At 43.9% G+C, this 17794-nt stretch overlaps 2 protein-coding genes across 13 annotated transcripts in view; one reads left to right on the top strand and one right to left on the bottom strand.

The window, feature by feature from the left end:
- The window catches only part of ATG13 (autophagy related 13), a 45134-nt gene extending 36603 nt beyond the window's left edge, over positions 1–8531 (bottom strand). For 3 of the 9 annotated variants that reach the window (XM_006117292.3, XM_075927606.2, XM_006117298.3), the window contains exons 1-2: positions 7798–8526; positions 508–589 (exon numbers count right to left, since the gene is read on the bottom strand). In XM_006117292.3, coding sequence (XP_006117354.1) covers positions 508–576 — 69 coding nt within the window. In that variant the 5' untranslated portion in view covers positions 577–589; positions 7798–8526. Of the gene's footprint in view, positions 1–507; positions 590–7797 lie in introns of all 9 variants that reach the window. The other 6 variants (XM_006117293.3, XM_006117294.3, XM_006117296.3 and 3 more) reach the window with 5 other exon arrangements.
- Positions 8532–8568: 37 nt separating this feature from the next.
- Positions 8569–17439, top strand: HARBI1 (harbinger transposase derived 1). 4 transcript variants are annotated; one of them, XM_075927616.2, is made up of 3 exons: positions 8569–8681; positions 11364–12095; positions 14220–17439. In XM_075927616.2, the coding sequence occupies exons 2-3, from the start codon at positions 11426–11428 to the stop codon at positions 14594–14596; spliced, it is 1047 nt and encodes a 348-aa protein (XP_075783731.1). In that variant the 5' UTR covers positions 8569–8681; positions 11364–11425; the 3' UTR covers positions 14597–17439. The 4 variants fall into 4 exon arrangements, with proteins under 4 accessions (XP_075783731.1, XP_075783730.1, XP_075783729.1 ...); XM_075927615.2 differs by having other exon boundaries at positions 8676–8810; positions 11285–12095; XM_075927614.2 differs by having other exon boundaries at positions 8678–8810.
- The last annotated feature ends 355 nt before the right edge of the window (positions 17440–17794 follow it).

Here is a 17794-nt window from a genome sequence, read left to right as displayed (position 1 = left end):
TCTTCATCCTGGAACTTTACTGGTTGATGCACTTATAGCACACCCATCACTGCATAATCTACCTACCTAATCCAGACACAGAACTACTTGGAGTTGGGAGTTTCAATTTTTAGTTACCCGTGAAAGTGTGACAAAAATATTTTGCTGTTATTATTTTGGGTACTGTATAAGAACCTTAAATGGACAGAAAGGGAAGATCAGGACTCAACTGGAAACACTACTTACACAAAAGACTTAAACTTGTCCAGACTGATTAATGAAAGTCACATCTAGTCAATTTCACAGGGGAAAGTGGCACAGAGCTAACAAGATCATTCAGGACCCACAATTAGGTTTTCAGCACGACAATTTTACTGAAAAACAGCCCTTTTCTTCTCAACTTGGTTATTAACAGACATACCAGCCGGTAACTATCCAGGGAGTTGTGGTTTAACTTTAGTATAAATGAAGATGAATTCAGAGGAGAGGGTTCCTACTAAAATTCCAACAACAAGACACAGAAATTACCTTCAGAGCAAAAAATTTGATGAACTTGTCCAGGTCCTTCCTGTCCTGGGAGCTGAGATCGGTGTCCATTGCATATGAAAATCTGAAACACAGAACAGAGATGGAAATAAAACCTTCAAACTAGGGATGATAACTTTAGATTCTATTCAATCAGTCAATAAGGGTGCCTCCACCTTTGAAGTGTAGCAACAGTCCCAGGGCTGTTGCTACACTTCAAAGGCGAAAGCACTGCAGAGAGCATGAGGCCGGTGGGGGACTCAAGTAGTCCCCCGATGGCCCTGTGCTCCATATGGTGTTTGAAAGAGGCAGCGCCCATGGAGCCTGGGGTCCGCAGGGAAGTCCCCAGCTGACCCTGAACTCCACACGGCATTGCTGCTTTGAAGCACCCCCTCACCTCCGCTGCCTCTTTCTGATAGAGGCAGCAAGGGGGGTGGGTGTGACTGGCTAGTCATCTAGTGTGTCAACTATCTGATAAGCATTTGCTTATCGGATAGTCAACTAGTTGTTCACATCCCTATTTCAAACACTCTTCTTCTTGGATCTTGGGATTTGGAGCAGGTGCTTCAAAAAACCCCAAACAAAAACCCCCACGCTGGAGAGAAAGGGATTCTGGAGCTGCTTGAGGTCTGCAAAGTTTGCCCAGGCTGGAGCAGGAGTAAACAGAGGAAGCAGAGTAACTCGTTGTCAAGCATATAGTGGAAGTGAATGGACATTTGGAGGTCTTGGGAAGCAGCATTACAGATGCTCTTGCTGCCTGAAACCTGGCTATGGTGGCCTGACCAAGCCTGGAAAAACGGGATGGGTGACTCTGAAAGAGTATCTTTATGTTCAATCCTTTCCTTTACTCGGTGGGTAAAGGGGGGAGGTATGAAGTGATCCAGGGAAGCAAGTGCCCAGCACCCCAGGGTGCAGCACTTACCTGATCACCATTAGGCCTTGGACTGGAAACTTGTGGAGAAGGTGGGCCTGGCCAGTTGTCCCTTAACAAGCCTAAAGAGGGACAACTACAGAAGTTCTATCCTTTGGGGAACCTAACTGGGGGAAAATATAAGGATCTGGACTATGAGAGCCCAACACAAAGGGAAAATCCCTCACTCAACCCTGAAAGTCTCCCTGTTACTAAGCCAGCTATCTCTTTCTCTCTCTCTAGCTCTCCCTCCCACCAGAAAGTGGAGCAGTAGTGGAAAAGGAGAATGCCTAGGAAGAAATCAACCTGCCACACCCCATCCAACCATCATACAGCATTAGCAGTAAGTGTCCACATCCAATAGAGACCAACATAAGAACTCAAACATCAAAAGCCACAGCCTGCCAGAGGTCTGACATACAGGACCAGGGTTTAAAATTATGTGACTAACAGATGATGTCAATACGAAGAAGGCCGGGGGGAAAAAAGGAATACAAAGAAGGGTTAAAATTACAACAATGATAAGTTATTTTTGATTTTTCAGCTCCATTACTGAAGAAAGAACTTCTGGTCCTATATAGAGGGTAATTAATTGTGACAACCTAAATTTCAGATCATAGGCCACTTAAACCATTAAATTCATAATACTGAAATAACAAACAAGGCCTGCTGGGACTGGAGCCTCAAATAAATGTCTCAGCTTTATTATTAGTAGGTACTGAAGTCATACATAAAACATAATAGCAGCTCTGCCTCTGAAGAAAATGGAGTCTGGATACCAGGGTGGAGTTAACTAACTAACAGATTTTTTTTCAAATTTATATTGGATTTTTTTTTAATAAAATGCTTTTTGAGGAAAACACCCTTCTAAAGATTGTTTTAATTAAGATATATTATAGCTCAAAGATATCTCATCGTGGAATAGGGATTATAAATATTAATTCCATAATATAAGACAGTAGATTCATGTAATGTTTAAGAAACATTTTGTAAGGGAATTCCAATAGTTAATGAATTAGGGATCCCATTTTATGAGGTTCTAGAGTCTTCTGTACAAGTTATTTAGGTTAATCTTTCTATCTACCCAATAGGACTCAGTGCTCAGTTTAGAAGATAAGATTAGAGATATTTAGTTTTGCAGTTCTCAAACTGTGAATTTGTCTCCCCAGAGATATTTTTGCTGTTAACAGCAAAAATGTTTTAAAATAAATATAGAGAGGAGAAAAATAACAGACCTGAGCCCTATTGTCCCTTTGCAAATTTGTGTACACAGAGACAATTCTTTACCTTTCTCTCTAAAAGTACAGTTTCAAAAAAGTTCAATGAATAGAAGCCAATATTTTAAGTTTTTCATGTTGACCTGGCTGACACAGTCAATTTAATTTTTGTTTTAAAAATTATTGTAACTATTTTAAACAAAAACAATTTTAACAAAAACAAACTTGATTTTAAAAAGCGTAAATGTTTTTAATTATATTTAAAAATTCATATGCGTGCTTTGTTAAAATATTATGTTTGCTGTTGAAGAAAAAAAATCCAGAATAAATAATGTTGTTGCTTTATTTAAATAAAACAATGTAAAATGTCTGTCTGGTGATATTCTCCTCCTCATACAGCATGGCAAGAAAATCCTACAAATATTAATGATTAACTTGCTGAATTGGAGAAGTTCACCTCCTAATGACTTCATAAATAACTACTTCAATTACCTTTGTTAAATGTAATAACCAAACAATAATTCATTTTCTGATATAGCTGTAAAACTAATCTGAAAAGTTTTCAAAATGAATCACCGTTTAAAAACGTATAGTGTGTACCTTCTAAAAATGAAACCTACATCTATGAGTTGTGAAGAATGTGTGTTAAGGTTATGACAACCAATAAGAATATACTTTTATGTAGAAAACCATGATTAATTTGAGTCTTCCTGACTAGTGATTTAAATCACTTTGATTTAAATAAAATCCAGCCTGCTGGCTACACTACTGGCCTCTTGCTTAAGTGATGAAAGCCATGTTCAGTTTTAGCCTTATTAGTAATGTTCTCTTGGTTGCAGGTTTAGCTACAACTAACTGTAGGATACGTTTTACCAAGGTGAGGAGAGAACCCCACAAATCTCCTTGTGTGATGGGATCTACGAACGACGCACCAGAAATGAAGAGATTTAAAAACTGCTTTGGGCTTGAAACTCTGAAAACGTGCAAAGTATTTCTGCTGTGAAATACATTTGCATTTCTAGAAAAAGCTTATTATATAAATGATATTTATGGAACATCTTGCCTATCACTGAAATGCAGTCACTGCTGGGGTGGGAAACATGGGCAGTTTAAGAGCACACAGCAACACTGCACAAAAATTTAGCTCCAGAAGACTGTCACTTGACTGAAGCTAACTGTGGGAAGGGGAGTCATAACACAAATTAAGTATCTTACCCCAAGACAACATTATAGACCAGCGGTGGGCAAAAGCCTCTCAGTGGGCCAGATCCGGCCCACTTAGGGCTTTGATCCGGCCCACTTAGGGCTTTGATCCGGCCCACTTAGGGCTTTGATCCGGCCCACTTAGGGCTTTGATCCGGCCCACTTGGCAGTTCCAGGCCCCCGCCCCTTAGCCTACTGCCTGGGAACAAGAAACCTGCAAGCTCTTAACTGCTTGTATTTAAAGAGCTTGTGCCTTCCCCACACCTGTCAGGCAACACTTTGCCTAGCAGCCGCAATGAAGGCATGAGCCCTTTAAATAGCAGTTGAAAGGACTCGTAGCTCCCAGCCCTGTGACTACTATGTTGCCCAGGAGCTGGAACGTGCAAATCTTTTCAACTGCTTCTATTTAAGGGGCTCACACTTTGCCTGACGGGTGCGGGGAAGGTACGAGCCCTTTAAATAGAAGCAGTTAAAAGGGTGCGTAAGTCCTGGCTCCCTGGCAATGCGCTAGTGGTGCTGGGAGCCCTTTTAATTGCTTCTATTTAAAGGGCTTGCACCTGCCGGGTGACTACATTGCCTGGCACCCACCCAGCAGGCACAAGCCCTTTAAATAGAAGCAACTGAAAGGGCTCCCAGCCCCATGCTAGCCCATTTCCTGGGAGCCAGGGATACATGAGACTTTCAACTACTTCTATTTAAAGAACTTGCACCTTTTCTGTGGCTGTCAGGCAACAGTCCCAGGGAAAGCATGAGCCCTTTAAATAAAAGCAGTTAAAAGTACTCTAGTGTCCCCAAATCCCAGGGAACATGCTATCAGCAAGGCTGGGAGCAACAAGCCCTTTAAATAGCAAGAATTAAAAGGGCTTGAAGCTCCCATCCCCTGCTAACATGATGCTTGGTGAGCTACGAGTCCTTTCAACTCCTGCTATTTAAAGGCCTGCCCCCTTCTGTTCAAGGCCCAGTTTCTTCTGGGGCAGCCTGCAATCACTTCAAAAATGTCTGAAGTGGTGCCCATTCAAAAATTATTGTCCACCCATTATGGACTTAGATCAGTATAACTACTAGGGATGCAAAGGGTTAACTGGCTTACCAGTTAAGGCTAACTGGCAGGACTGGAGCAGTCCATGCTGTGGGCGGGGGACTGCTCCAGCCCCACGGGAAGCCCGCTGCAGGCAGGAGCTGCTCTGATTGGGATCTCAGAACAGTCCTCACCTCTGTCCACAGCAGGCCAGAATCCCTCACAGGCAGGGGCTGCTTCAGCCTAGACAGGAGGGCATACAGGCAGTGGCTGATCTGGCCAAGCTGAAGCAGGCCTTGCCTATAGCAGGGGGTGGAGGGATTTCCAGTTCTGCCGTGGGCAGGGGGCTGCTCCAGCCCACTTCCGTTAATTGGTTAACTAGTAAAACATATTGGTTAGCCAATTAAATGGAATTTCATATCCCTAATAACTACATCACTTAGAGGAGTTAGAAATCCACACCCTTTAGCAATGTAGTTATACCAATCTAAACCCCTGGGCAGACAGTGATGTCAGGCGAGTTCCTCATGGAAGTGAATTAACAGCACTGACAGAAGCTCTGCCATGGACATGGGAATATCTTTGCTTAAGTGCCAAATCAGTCCAGCTGCACCAATGCAGCATTTTAAATGTAGATTTGCTTTGATTGTCTTTTAACCCATGTGCAACAGTGATATAACTAGTGTTTAAACCATATGCTTGTACCTGCAAATAGCTTCCCTTCTTGTAATATCCATGCTCACGAAGTTGTGGTAATTTAAGTCTCTCTCTTCTTGCATTAAACAATGTATGTCAAAAGCAGGTGTTCAAAGGTCAAGCTCCACACCCTGCTTCTCTAGCTAATGCCATGCCCTTTCTTATGAGGGTACTAATGAGATGGGTAGAGCTAAAATAATATTAGCACCTACTCAACAGCTTAACATCTCAACACTTTTTCATTATATCCGAGTTGCCTAAACTCTGTTCAAGTAAGGGACCTACTGCCAACCTAATAAGAAGAGCCTGACTGCTGCACCCAATGCTCGTAATAGAACAGACTGTAGCAGACTACCCAGGGAAATTATACAGAACTCTATTTTGATTTGAGCAGCCTAGCTGTATGCGGATACCTGTAGGCTGTGTCTACACTGGCCACTTATTCCAGAAAATCAGCCGCTTTTCCGGAATAACTTGCCAGCTGTCTACACTGGCCCCTTGAATTTCCGGAAAAGCACTGACGATCTAATGTAAAATCATCGGTGCTTTTCCGGAAAAACTATGCTGTTCCCGTTCGGGCAAAAGTCCTTTTCCGGAAAACTGTTCCAGAAAAGAGCCAGTGTAGACAGCACAGATTTCTTTTCCGCAAAAAAGCCCCGATTGCGAAAATGACGATTGGGGCTTTTTTGCGGAAAAGCATGTCTACATTGGCACGGACGCTTTTCCAGAAAAGCATCCCGCCAATGTAGATGCGCTTTTTCCGGAAATACTTATAACGGAAAACTGTTCCTTTTTAAGCATTTCTGGAAAATCATGCCAGTGTAGACGTAGCATGTATGTAAGGGGGCTACATATTAATGTAGAACGTGTCCACAGGCAGCACTGTTGAACTGCATGATTCACTTTTTGAAGCTCATATAAAGAAAGTAAACAGAAAAGGAGTCTTAAAGCCAATCCTAGCATATAATGAGAATGACTATAGCTGAATGGATAAGAAATAAAAGGTAGATAGACCTCTTTACAAATTCTTGCACTCATAACCAACACTACCCTACAACTGGAACGCTTGGGTCTCCAGCATTTACAGTTGCAATACCACTATTTGTTGCACGATGTGACTAGTTGACATTTTAAACTTCAGGGGCAGGGAACGTTTTCTGGGTTGAGAGCCACTGACCCACGGGGGGGGGGGGGGGGGGGAGGGAATCAGTCAGGGGCCACACACAAGAAACAAATTAAAAAACAACAATGACAACAACCACTTCACACTGACATGGTCCCCAACTGAGAAGGAGAAAGACAGTCCCCACATTTCCCTTGCACACCAGAGCCTAGGAGGGCCCAGCCTACTATATTTTGTGTGCTCCAGCCCTGAGGAGGACAGTGGGAGTGGGGTGAGAGCACCAGCACAGGTTTCCCAATGCTCTTGGGGCCCTGAGCCTTGGGCCTTCAGTTCACCATTGCTGCTCTTAAAAGCATACAAAAGAGACAAGAAGTTTTATCACTGTAAGGGAGCCAAGTACAACTTTCACCCTAAATAAAAACTCCGAATGCTTATACATGCCTACAACAATACCTAGATCTCCAGATCTCCCTCAGCTGGCCCATATCACCTGACTCAGGATGTCAGGCCTGTTTGATTGCAGTGTCAACATTCAGATTCTGTCAGGTTAATCATTCAAGTAAACAAAAAGCACCTGACAATTTCTCTGCCTATCAGTAAATCTGTTTAGCTGCAACTAAAGTTAACAAACATTCCAAAAATCTCACTTCTGGAGTGACCAAGCATAAAAGTTTCAGCCCAAATAATAAACACTTTAAGCATGTTTACAAGAAACTGAAAAGAGATTTTTAAGATTCAAGAATGGAAGTGCTCTCCCATACCACACCTATAATATAGCTCTCTCAATGCTAGACTACTGATTTAAGTGATTTAGGGCTTTTTGCTAAAGTCTTTATGCTCTAAAGATGTATCTATACAATTAGTTTCAACAGATGAAGATTCACTTTGTAACACTATGTGATAAGAGAATTCTGAACAAAAATCTTCATGAACTGAAGAAGATTCTCACTCAGTCCCCATCCAAGAGTTAGTCTGAGTGAGGTCCCGCACCAGGATCCCTCTCATCTCCTGCAGTACACAGAATGCCAAGCAGACAGTGGACTGACACTTCATTTAGAAGCGCCACACAGACTGGGTACCAAGGCACAGGGTCTACCTTCTGTACTTTCTTCCATTTCGACCATACCTGCAGGAAGGAGACAGAGGCGATTGCTCTGGGTCTCATGCCGGGGGACCAGGGGCTGGGCTGGTTGAGCCTAGTCTCTTTGCATGGCCAAGCCCAACTGGACCTCAGGGATCCTCCTCACTAGCTTTTTTGTTGGGCCAGGAGACTAGGTGCTGTTTGAGTTTTAGGATCTCCCTAATTTTTTAGCCCGTGGTATCTTCTGTGGTCTCTTCTCTTCCCAGTCAGAGCTTGGTCCTAGTCTCGACCGAAGGTCTCTCCTCAGGGTCCAGCTCTAGGTACAGGGCTCCAGGACGTTCCTCACAGCTTGGCCTGTGGGCTCCGTCCCGCTCTCACAGCGCTTGTGCCCCGAGCCCCTTTAGCGTTGCTCTCACTGCCAGCGGGCTGAGCCCGGCCTGGGGGCAGCGCAACTCGGAGATCGGGCTCTTGGTCTACGCCCCCGGCCCGGGAGGGAGCGCCCCCGCCTCTGAGCGCCGGGAGCCGATACGCGCCCAGCGAGGGGTCCCCGCTGCCGGGCCCAGGGGGGCGCAAGGCCTGGAGCGAGGCTCCCCACACCCGAGGGCCCAGGGGATGTCGGTGCCGCGGGGGCCCCACTCTCCGGGCCCGGGGGTGCCCGGGGGCCGTGCCCAGGGCTGTGGCGTGTCCTGGTCTCCTAGGGCCCCGGGCTCCCCCTGGTCGCAACCGCCGCCGCCATCGCCGCTGTTTGTTTTCATCCGCTCGGGCCGGGGGAGGGGCGCAGCCTGCGCATCCGCCGCGGCACTTTCCGCACGGAGCCCGGCTCCTCCCCGCTCGCTCCCGACTGGGCCCGGGCGCCGCGGCCGGCGCTGGTGGGTGTGGGAGGCGCGGCCCGGCGGGCGTCGGCGCCGGAGTGAGAGGAGCCCGGCACGGTGGGGAATCTGCTGCTGGGAACTGGCAGCCCCCGCGCTGTGCGGGGCGGGATCCGGGCCCCGCCTCTCGGAGCCGGGCGGGGGACCTGGCGCTGGGGACACGGGGGACGCCGCCCCCTGCACCGCGGGGTAAATCCCGGGCCAGGCCGAGGGGGGTGGCAGAGCTCGGGGGAGGGATCTGCCCCCAACCATTAGCCCAGCTGAGGCGGGTCCTTCCCTTTCTGACACCCCCCGGCCTTTCCATCTGCCCCTTCACCTCTGGCCCTCCCCATCTACCCCGGCCCTCTCCGCCTTCTGCGTCTGCCCCGCCGCCTTTCTCCTGCTCTCCCCATCTGTCCCCTCACTTCTGCCCCTCCCCACCTACCCCTCGTCCTCCACCCCTAGAGCCTCACTCCTACGCTTCGGAGTCGGACCCCCATCCACTCTCACTTCCATTATCCTTGCGTTCCTTCCCTCCCTCCCTCCCTCTGTATTTTATCCACCCACCAATCCCCTGGTAACTTGAGGGGCATCTGGAGGCAGCTGCTAGAGGGATTAACGACACCGCAAAGGCATCCATATCAGGGGACCTTGTTCCGACATATTAGTTCCCTAGTTGTTAAAGCCAAATTTCTGTCTTCTAGCATAGAAAGTACCCTGGTCATGGCGTGGCACTGCACTGTGTCATGCACTTGGACAAAGTTAAAGTGCAGCATGCTTTGGAAACACGGTTAAAATAAATAAGGTTCCAGGTACATTAAAAAAGAGAGAGCCATGATTACACTAAAGTGGATATTATTAGAGTTGAGCTTTGAATGGAATATGCTCACTTCCTTCTCCCACCCAAAGGAAGGAGCCTTAGCTTTTTTACGGTTAACTTGTGTATTAATGCCCATATTAAGAACACAACAGGTAAAGTAAAAATGAATTCATGCTTCAGGACATTACAGAAACCACTAACTGACTAAAGCCAGGAAGAAACTTCCTTAGTAGGCACAGTAGTGTTTAGTTCTCCATTATGGGAGTTTTAACATTGTTCTCTGAACCATTGGAAACTGGCCAGATAGGATAGCAAACTAGATGGACTATTGGTCTGTGTGGGTCTGGCAATTCCCATGTTCCAGGATGGAGAGAGAGGAAAGGAGAAAACTATCCCCTGTCCTTTGCCCCATCTGCAGAGGAGGGTGGACTCTTTCTGTTGTTCCTGCATGCAGTAAGTCCACAAAAGTGTGTGTGGTGCACTGGGTTTCTCATTAGGGTGTGCCTCAGCATTTCCAGAGGACTTTTAACCTTCATGTTGGTCTGTGGCTAGTAAGTGTATGGTATATTTTAAAGCCCTAAGTACATCTGATAGAATATCAACTACATTTGGCATTAGTCCCTTTGGAAATGCTGGTGCTAGCTAAAGGTGAAATTCATCTTGCTGCCCATGTATTTCATATATATGAATATATTTGCATTTAGCTAGTATTTAATGCTCCTACTGTAGCTTCTGATGAGATCTGACATAGTCAAAGGAAACTCCCACACACATCCATAGTATCACACTCTGAAACTTGTGACTTTGAGTTTGAAGGGCAGACTTTATTTCTCCAGGTTTCTGGTAATAGCAGCTCTTGAGTTTTGTTGTTCTAATAATCTACATAAACTGCATGCCAGGTACAGCCACTTTAGGTTATGCACAAGAAAACTAGCTTTGAAAAAAACACAGTCATCCAACTTGCTTAACTGGTTCAGTGATGGAGCAGAAATAAAGTAGTTGCCTGTGGATTGTGTAGTTTCAGACTGGTATTCTAAATATGACGTAAACTTGTAGGGACTGAATATTGTACTGTGTATGTGAGATTAGTTTGTTGCGATTTTAACAACTTAGAAACCACTGCCATTCCTAGCCACGTTTTTGGCTTTTGCAGCAGAAGACACAAGGGCTGCGTCTAGACTGGCATGATTTTCCGGAAATGCTTTTAACGGAAAAGTTTTCCATTAAAAGCATTTTCGGAACAGAGCGTCTAGATTGGCACGGATGCTTTTCCGCAAAAGCACTTTTTGCGGAAAAGCGTCCGTGCCAATCTAGACACGCTTTTCTGCAAAAAAGCCCCAATCGCCATTTTCGCGATCTGGGCTTTTTTGCGGAAAACAAATCTGAGCTGTCTACACTGGCCCTTTTGCGCAAAAGCTTTGTGCAAAAGAGACTTTTACCTGAACGGGAGCAGAATAGTATTTCCGCAAGAAGCACTGATTTCTTACAGTAGGAAGTCAGTGCTTTTGCGGAAATTCAAGCGGCCAGTGTAAACAACTGGCAAGTTTTTCCGGAAAAGCGGCTGATTTTCCAGAAAAACTGGCCAGTCTAGACACAGCCAAGGAGATTGAACTCCCTTCTCATTCCTGCAGAAAGTCCCTTCTGTAAAGGTTTGAGATATTGATGGGTCTGTAGGGAAGCTCAGACTGCTATTACGCACATACTGTGTACTGACTGCTTCAATTTCCTGGGCACCCTCCCTCTGCTAGTGAAACTGATCCCAGCATTTAAAGAAAACATTTTTTTTAATAGAAAGAGATTATCTTGACTAGTTTCTCTGAGTTGTGTGTTTCTTACTATGCTGCCAATTATGTCACCTGGGCAGAATGAAGATGGCAATAGGGTTGAAAGCCTGAACTTCTTAAACTGAGTTCTGAGTCTCCCTTCAATTAACTTCAATGCAGGTGACAGCACTGGGAAAAGATCTGCAGCAAGAGCTGCTCCAAGTCTCACCCAAGCTTTGGCTATGGCTGTTCCAATAGCAATTCTTGATTGTGACCTCTTGCTCTATGGCCGAGGACACCGAACCCTAGATCGCTTCAAGTTGAAGGATGTCACCGATGAATACCTGTTGTCCATGTATGGTTTTCCCCGACAATTCATTTACTACCTTGTGGATCTTCTGGGAGCCAGCCTCTCTCGCCCTACGCAGAGGTCAAGAGCCATCAGTCCAGAGACACAGATTCTTGCTGCATTGGGATTCTACACTTCTGGCTCCTTCCAGACTCGCATGGGTGATGCCATTGGCATCAGCCAGGCCTCCATGAGCCGCTGTGTTGCCAGTGTCACTGAAGCACTGGTGGAAAGAGCCTCACAATTCATTCGTTTCCCAGAGGATGAAGCCTCTGTGCAGAGTCTGAAGGATGACTTCTATGGGTTAGCTGGGATGCCTGCAGTGCTAGGGGTGATTGACTGCACCCATGTTGCAATCAAAGCTCCCAATGCTGAGGACCTATCCTATGTGAATCGAAAGGGTCTGCATTCTTTAAACTGTCTGATGGTGTGTGATGCTAGAGGATCACTGCTGAGTGCAGAGACACATTGGCCAGGCAGCCTGCCGGACTGCACTGTGCTGCAGCAAGCAGCGCTTAGCAGCCAGTTTGAAGCTGGATTGCACAAAGATGGCTGGCTACTTGGTAAGTTAATTCCAGTTCTTATCTCCTCTAAAAGTTTGTTGCATTTTGGCTGCTTTTTGATTGTTGGAAAGATAGCAAAACAGACTCCTGGTGTGAAAAGCCCTGATATTTTTGTTTTTTAAAACAAGCAACCAAAGTGTTTTCATACAAGTCATTCTTGGTTCCACTGGCAAATAAGACATGGTATTTCTAATTTGTCTTAATAAATCCATATAAATGCACCTACCCAAGCATAAATACCAGATACAAGTGATTTAGGGCAATGTTCTATGGAAAATATATATCAGGGAAGGTTTAAAATGTGGTTCTATACTGACAGTAACTTTGTTCCACTGTTCTCATCTCTCTGACTCCAAACTAACTGACAGTTTCCAAGTGAAAATACTTTTTCTAACTTCAGTCATGCAAACTCATCCTGGAATCTGAGTATCAAGGTGTATTCTTCTTGGCTCACATAGGACTGGAAGAGCAGTGATTTCCTGCTCTGTCTTTCACAGGGTACCTCTACACAGCAGCACTATTTCAGAATAACTAACATTATTTCCAAATAACAAAGTTTGTGACTACACAGCATGCCGTTATTTTGAAATAGTGTCAAGATGGAGGATTTCTTACTCCAACTCCCGTAACTCTCATTTCACGAGGAGTAGGGGAAGTTGAAGGAAGAGTGTTCGTCCTTCAACTTCCTGCTGTGTAGACAGCGTCAAAAGCCGAAATAAGCTATTTTGACTTCAGCAACATAATTGACATAGCTGAAGTTGTGTATCTTAATTCAACTTTTGCCCTGCTGTGTAGATGTGCCCATAGAATCTAATTACCGAGGTTGTATATAGCCATCTTTCTGTTTTGTACTCCATGTCAAGGCTGTTCCCCACTCTGGCACTCTGAGTACAGAAGTTGGGGTCCCACAAGAGACCTTGCCTCTATAGGCTTCTGCTTAAAAGCATCCCAAAGTTGCAAATCTCCTGGGAGGTAGCTGCCACCACCAGCTGATACAAAAGAAACCCCTTTCTTCTTGAACCCAGGAAGAAAACACTTGAACTTCTTCCAGAGGGGTCCGCCCCCCCCCCCCCCCGCTCCCTCCCAAGCTCTTTTACCACAAGAGAGCATGGAATAAAGAGAAAACAAACTGCAGTCTTTGGTAGCTGACCTCCCACTCTTAGGCACACATACATAGACCTTCTGTTACCTCCAAAGACACAAGAATCAAATCATCGCCTTAAAAAAAGGTGATTTTATTAACAAAACAAAAAGATATACTTGATAAAGCATACGTGGTTGCTAGGTGTTACAGAGCAACTAAGAAAAGAACATCAAACACACAAAGAACCATAGTTCTTTGGCCTGTCACTTAAATGGAATGGATTCACACAGAGAAGTGTAACCAAACAATCAAAACAAAGAAAAATTCCCTGATCACAGCTATATACACATTTTCCCTTATTAACTCATGATCCTTTTGTGGTTCAGTCCACTTCTTTGCCCCTGAATTTCTTGGAGGCGTGGTATTCTTGTCTGGGTTTAAATCATTCTGTCTCCCAACTCCTTGCTTAACTCATAGGCCAAAAACAAACAAAAAAAACCAGGCAAGGTATATACAATTCAAATTTCAGCACTGTCTCCCATTGGCTCTTTTGGCTTTCAGGCAACACCACCCGCTAGCGACCTGAGTTTAACCCTTTAGTCACTGGGTGCTAGCCAGCACTCCTTTTATCCATCACAGTCCTTATCCTTATTATGCTGTCTTTTCTAAAATGAATTGCACATACCTTGTATTCTACACTTAGTCCTGATCCTAAGTTCTGAAATTCATTGCTTAGGTGTACTGACTCAATTATCCTAAAACTCTCTTCCGACATTTTTACAGAATTTACTCTCATGAAGTGGAATATCTTGATTTTTCTCTTTCTTGGTTTCATTGACAAATTAACTAAATTTTTGTCACATTTGTTTGGAGTCTCTCATTTTCTGTGCTTATAGTCAATGAAGTCAGTCTGTACCCATGGTGCAAGGAAACTGGCCACAAATAGGTGCCTAAATTTACTCTCCCCAGTTGGGAATAAAGAGCAGAAATCTTTGCTGTTGCTACTGTTTTCTTAGCACTCTTATTTTTAACTTTGACAGGTGACAGCTCCTTTTTACTCCGCACATGGCTGATGACCCCTCTGCATATCCCTGAAACCACCGCAGAATATCGTTATAACATGGCACATTCAGCCACTCACAATGTCATTGAGCAGACATTCAGGACCATTAGATCCAGGTTCCGTTGCCTGGATGGATCCAAAGGAACCCTGCAGTATTCTCCAGAGAAATCCAGCCACATCATTCTGGCATGCTGTGTGCTTCATAACATCTCTCTTGAACATGGACTAGATGTGTGGTCTTCTCCAGCAACTGGACAGATGGAGCAACCAGAGGAGGAATATGAGCAAATGGAATCACTGGACTCTGAAGCTTGTCGTATCCGCCGCGAGCTTTTGCTTACTCATTTTAGTTAATACAGTGAGGGAAGGAGACCGTTGCAGATAGACCGAAGGAAAATATTGGAGTAAATACACTCATCTCTTCTGTAAGTTAGTAAAAAGAAAAACTAGGATAGGCATGGGAGCTAAGGAAAAATGGGAAACACATGTAACAAATTCACTCTGTCTTTGGGGTATTTCACACCAGCCAGACTCTTGATTCCTTTATAAATGTTTTGAGCCCTGAATTCTCAATACCCTAATATGTGCAATCCCCACCTTGTCCAGAGGACAGTTAGGTAGAGACAGTAATGTGGGATTGTTTCCCACTAAAATCACCTCCCATCTTCTGACTTTTTGAAAAGTCTGTAAATATTACAAAAATAATACACTTACAAATCTGTCACTTTGTAAGTGTTACAGTGGCCTGTAGCATCCGTTATCAGTTTCAAACATTTTTTTCAAACTCTTTTAAGGTAATTTCCAGGTAGGTACCTAACCAGTTTTTGCTTATGCGTATGCATATATGATTACACGTGTCTGCAATTTTCATATGCAAACACTTGCTAAATATCTGTGATAAATGCCTGTGCACGTCTTTTAATTATTCTGACACCTGTGCACATACAAGTTTTAAAATTTGTATTCATAAAACCCATTGTCCCTTGATTTTTGAAGGCTACGTGAGGGTATTTGCAGGTGTCTGAGAGTCAGCTGAGAGCTGAAAATCCTTCGCCTTAGGAATATAAATCTAATATGGCAAGTGGGGGCAAAGTTAGGCCATAACTGGCCTCATCAGCTATTTGGTAGTTTATGGAAAATAAGTAGTTTTGTCTAAGTCTTGTTCTCACTGGATAGACATTTAGCGTTATCACAGTTGCCATTAATTGGCCCCCTTATTATCTTAGCAGAGATTGATGCCACATAAATTGCATTTCACTTTCACCACCAGAGGTGGTCTGTGTAAGTCAGGATTGAGGCACAGGGTGGGAAGATTATTCTTCATTACCCATGGAGTATCTATCTTGTAGATAAACAGAGAACTTCCATTATAGGACTTTCATGGGCACATGATCTTTTTTGAAAAGATATTGAAGTTTCAAGTGTCCTGACCGAGTTCTTTATTTTCATTGGATTCATATAAGAGTAAGTTCTCTTCCAATAGTTTTACTGAACATGAATGTGACAGTGGTCTTGGAAGCTTATTTCTGGGAGGTGTTCTCTCTTTTAGCATAGCTGTGACTTCAGTTTCCTGTATGGATTTTTTTAATGGACTTTGGTGACGCTTACCATGTTAGCACAGCCATCTGTCATGTCAGTCTCAGAATTCTCAGGGGAAATGAGACTAGATTGTGACCTGCAGCTTTAAAGATGGAAACTGACTGCTTGGTACTGATTGAGGCCTGGAATTAGACTTTTCCAGAATATGCCTGCCACTTTGCACTGACCGTCAATGTTTAATATCACATGCACAATAAATAGTATACTTTAGTAGGGATAAAACAATACTCACCAGAGCCCTTCATTAAAACTGTGAAAACTTTATAATTATCTAATGTATATAATTATCTGGCCCACATACTTCGTTTTTCTTTTCTCATAAAGTCTGGTTTCAGAACTCCAGTTGCTCAATTTTTGTAGAGAACTCTCCTCTTTCGATTGTGCAGATGCCTGAACTTTCCAAAGAAGAGAACCAAAGTAACTATTTTCTTGTAATTGTAAAATACTCTTAGAGCTTAAAATAATTGTAATACAGCAATGATAGGAGGAAAGCGCTGTTATGATTATGGGTGTATGTGCTGTCTGTCTTCCATTACCATAATATCTTATCAGTTATGCTAATATATACCAATAAATATCATCCAAATACAGGAAAGGATAGATTAGGAATGGAAGAGGCCAAGGGCAGGTTAGGGATTTAAAATCACAATTAATGAGTTAATTGATTAAGCGTTATGGAGGCCGTGGGGGTTGCGACCAGGCTGGAGTGTCCCCCTCACCATAGATGGAGACTGCTTCAGTTAGGCTGGATCGCCTCTGCCCAGGGCTGGTCCGGTTGGGCTGGAATGCCTCCTGCCTATGGCAGGCCCGGAGCAGCCCCCCCTTTCTGCAGCATGTGGGGGGAGCTGCAGCTCTGGTTTGTTAACCATAACCAGTAAACCTCACCTGTGAAGGGTGAGGTTAACCAGTTAAACAGTCGCATCCCTAGGCCAGACGAGATTCAGACATGATCAGGTATAACAAATTGTTATTTAATAAGGAAATAAGTGTCCTCAAACGTATTCTCTGACTCTTCTTATGACATATGTATAATACAGGTCTTTATAGCAGCCTCTGCTGAGACCATAGTGAAGTTCTGTGGGACGCACTAGGTTTTGTTGCCTGCAACTACCATCCACTCGAACTGACATTGTAGACTTATTTTGGAGCAAGCCCCATGAAATCTAAAGTCTGTCCAATTTCCTGAAGTCCTTCCTTGATCTTAGCAAACAATGACACTGCTAGATATCCAAGGAAGTTTGCTTAGGAATTGAAAAACTAGATGCTAGATATTTATGGGTAATTTTAAATACTTCCATAGCAGCTTTCATATGTGATCCAGAAAACATTTTAGACACACCAGTAGAATAAACTTCATAACACCTCTGCATGATTGTTAATTGTTACTCCATTATACAGATGGGGAAACTGAGACTCAAAAGAACAAAGTAATTTACCCAATACCATAGAACCCAGAATTCCTAACTTTCATTCCTTGTCATGTTTGGTGATTTTTTTTTCTTATTGTGTGAGTGCTTCATAGTGTACAGCGCATGCATGTGTTTGCCTTACTATCTGTGTAAAATAGAAATAAATAGCTCAGGAGTTGAGAAACAATATCCTTTAAGGGTTTTTTTTTCTGGATTATTTGCAACATGTGGTTTTGTGAATCTGCTTACAGCATCAATCTGCCTAGGGCATGAAGCCTGATGTGGTTAGGATAACATTAGTGTTGGAGTCTTTTGCTCATGACTTCATACAGCAGCTGAGCTTTCTTAATTTCTAAACCCACATTGTATCTGTGGTGTTTCTTTGCATTATAACTCCTTTAAACATTTTTACATGACAGAAAGTAAGATGTTGAAGAAAATCTTTAGAGAAATTTAGGATATCAGCTCAATTTGTCTGGGATGAACAAAAGGAGTTTGCATGTGTTAAGCAGTTTTGCCAATCCACTTTAATGAAATCTGAGTT

Source organism: Pelodiscus sinensis, chromosome 5, assembly GCF_052426305.1.
Source record: "Pelodiscus sinensis isolate ZL-2025 chromosome 5, ASM5242630v1, whole genome shotgun sequence".
Classification (NCBI taxonomy): domain Eukaryota; kingdom Metazoa; phylum Chordata; order Testudines; family Trionychidae; genus Pelodiscus; species Pelodiscus sinensis.
This window is presented reverse-complemented; position numbering and strand designations above follow the sequence as displayed.

Coding starts and splice junctions, on each gene's coding strand:
- HARBI1 (XM_075927613.2), top strand. CDS start 9,741: ATGGACTATTGGTCTGTGTGGGTCTGGCAATTCCCATGTTCCAGGATG. Junction 9,874..11,363: donor TTCTGTTGTTCCTGCATGCA/GTAAGTCCACAA, acceptor ACTTCAATGCAG/GTGACAGCACTGGGAAAAGA. Junction 12,096..14,219: donor CAAAGATGGCTGGCTACTTG/GTAAGTTAATTC, acceptor TAACTTTGACAG/GTGACAGCTCCTTTTTACTC.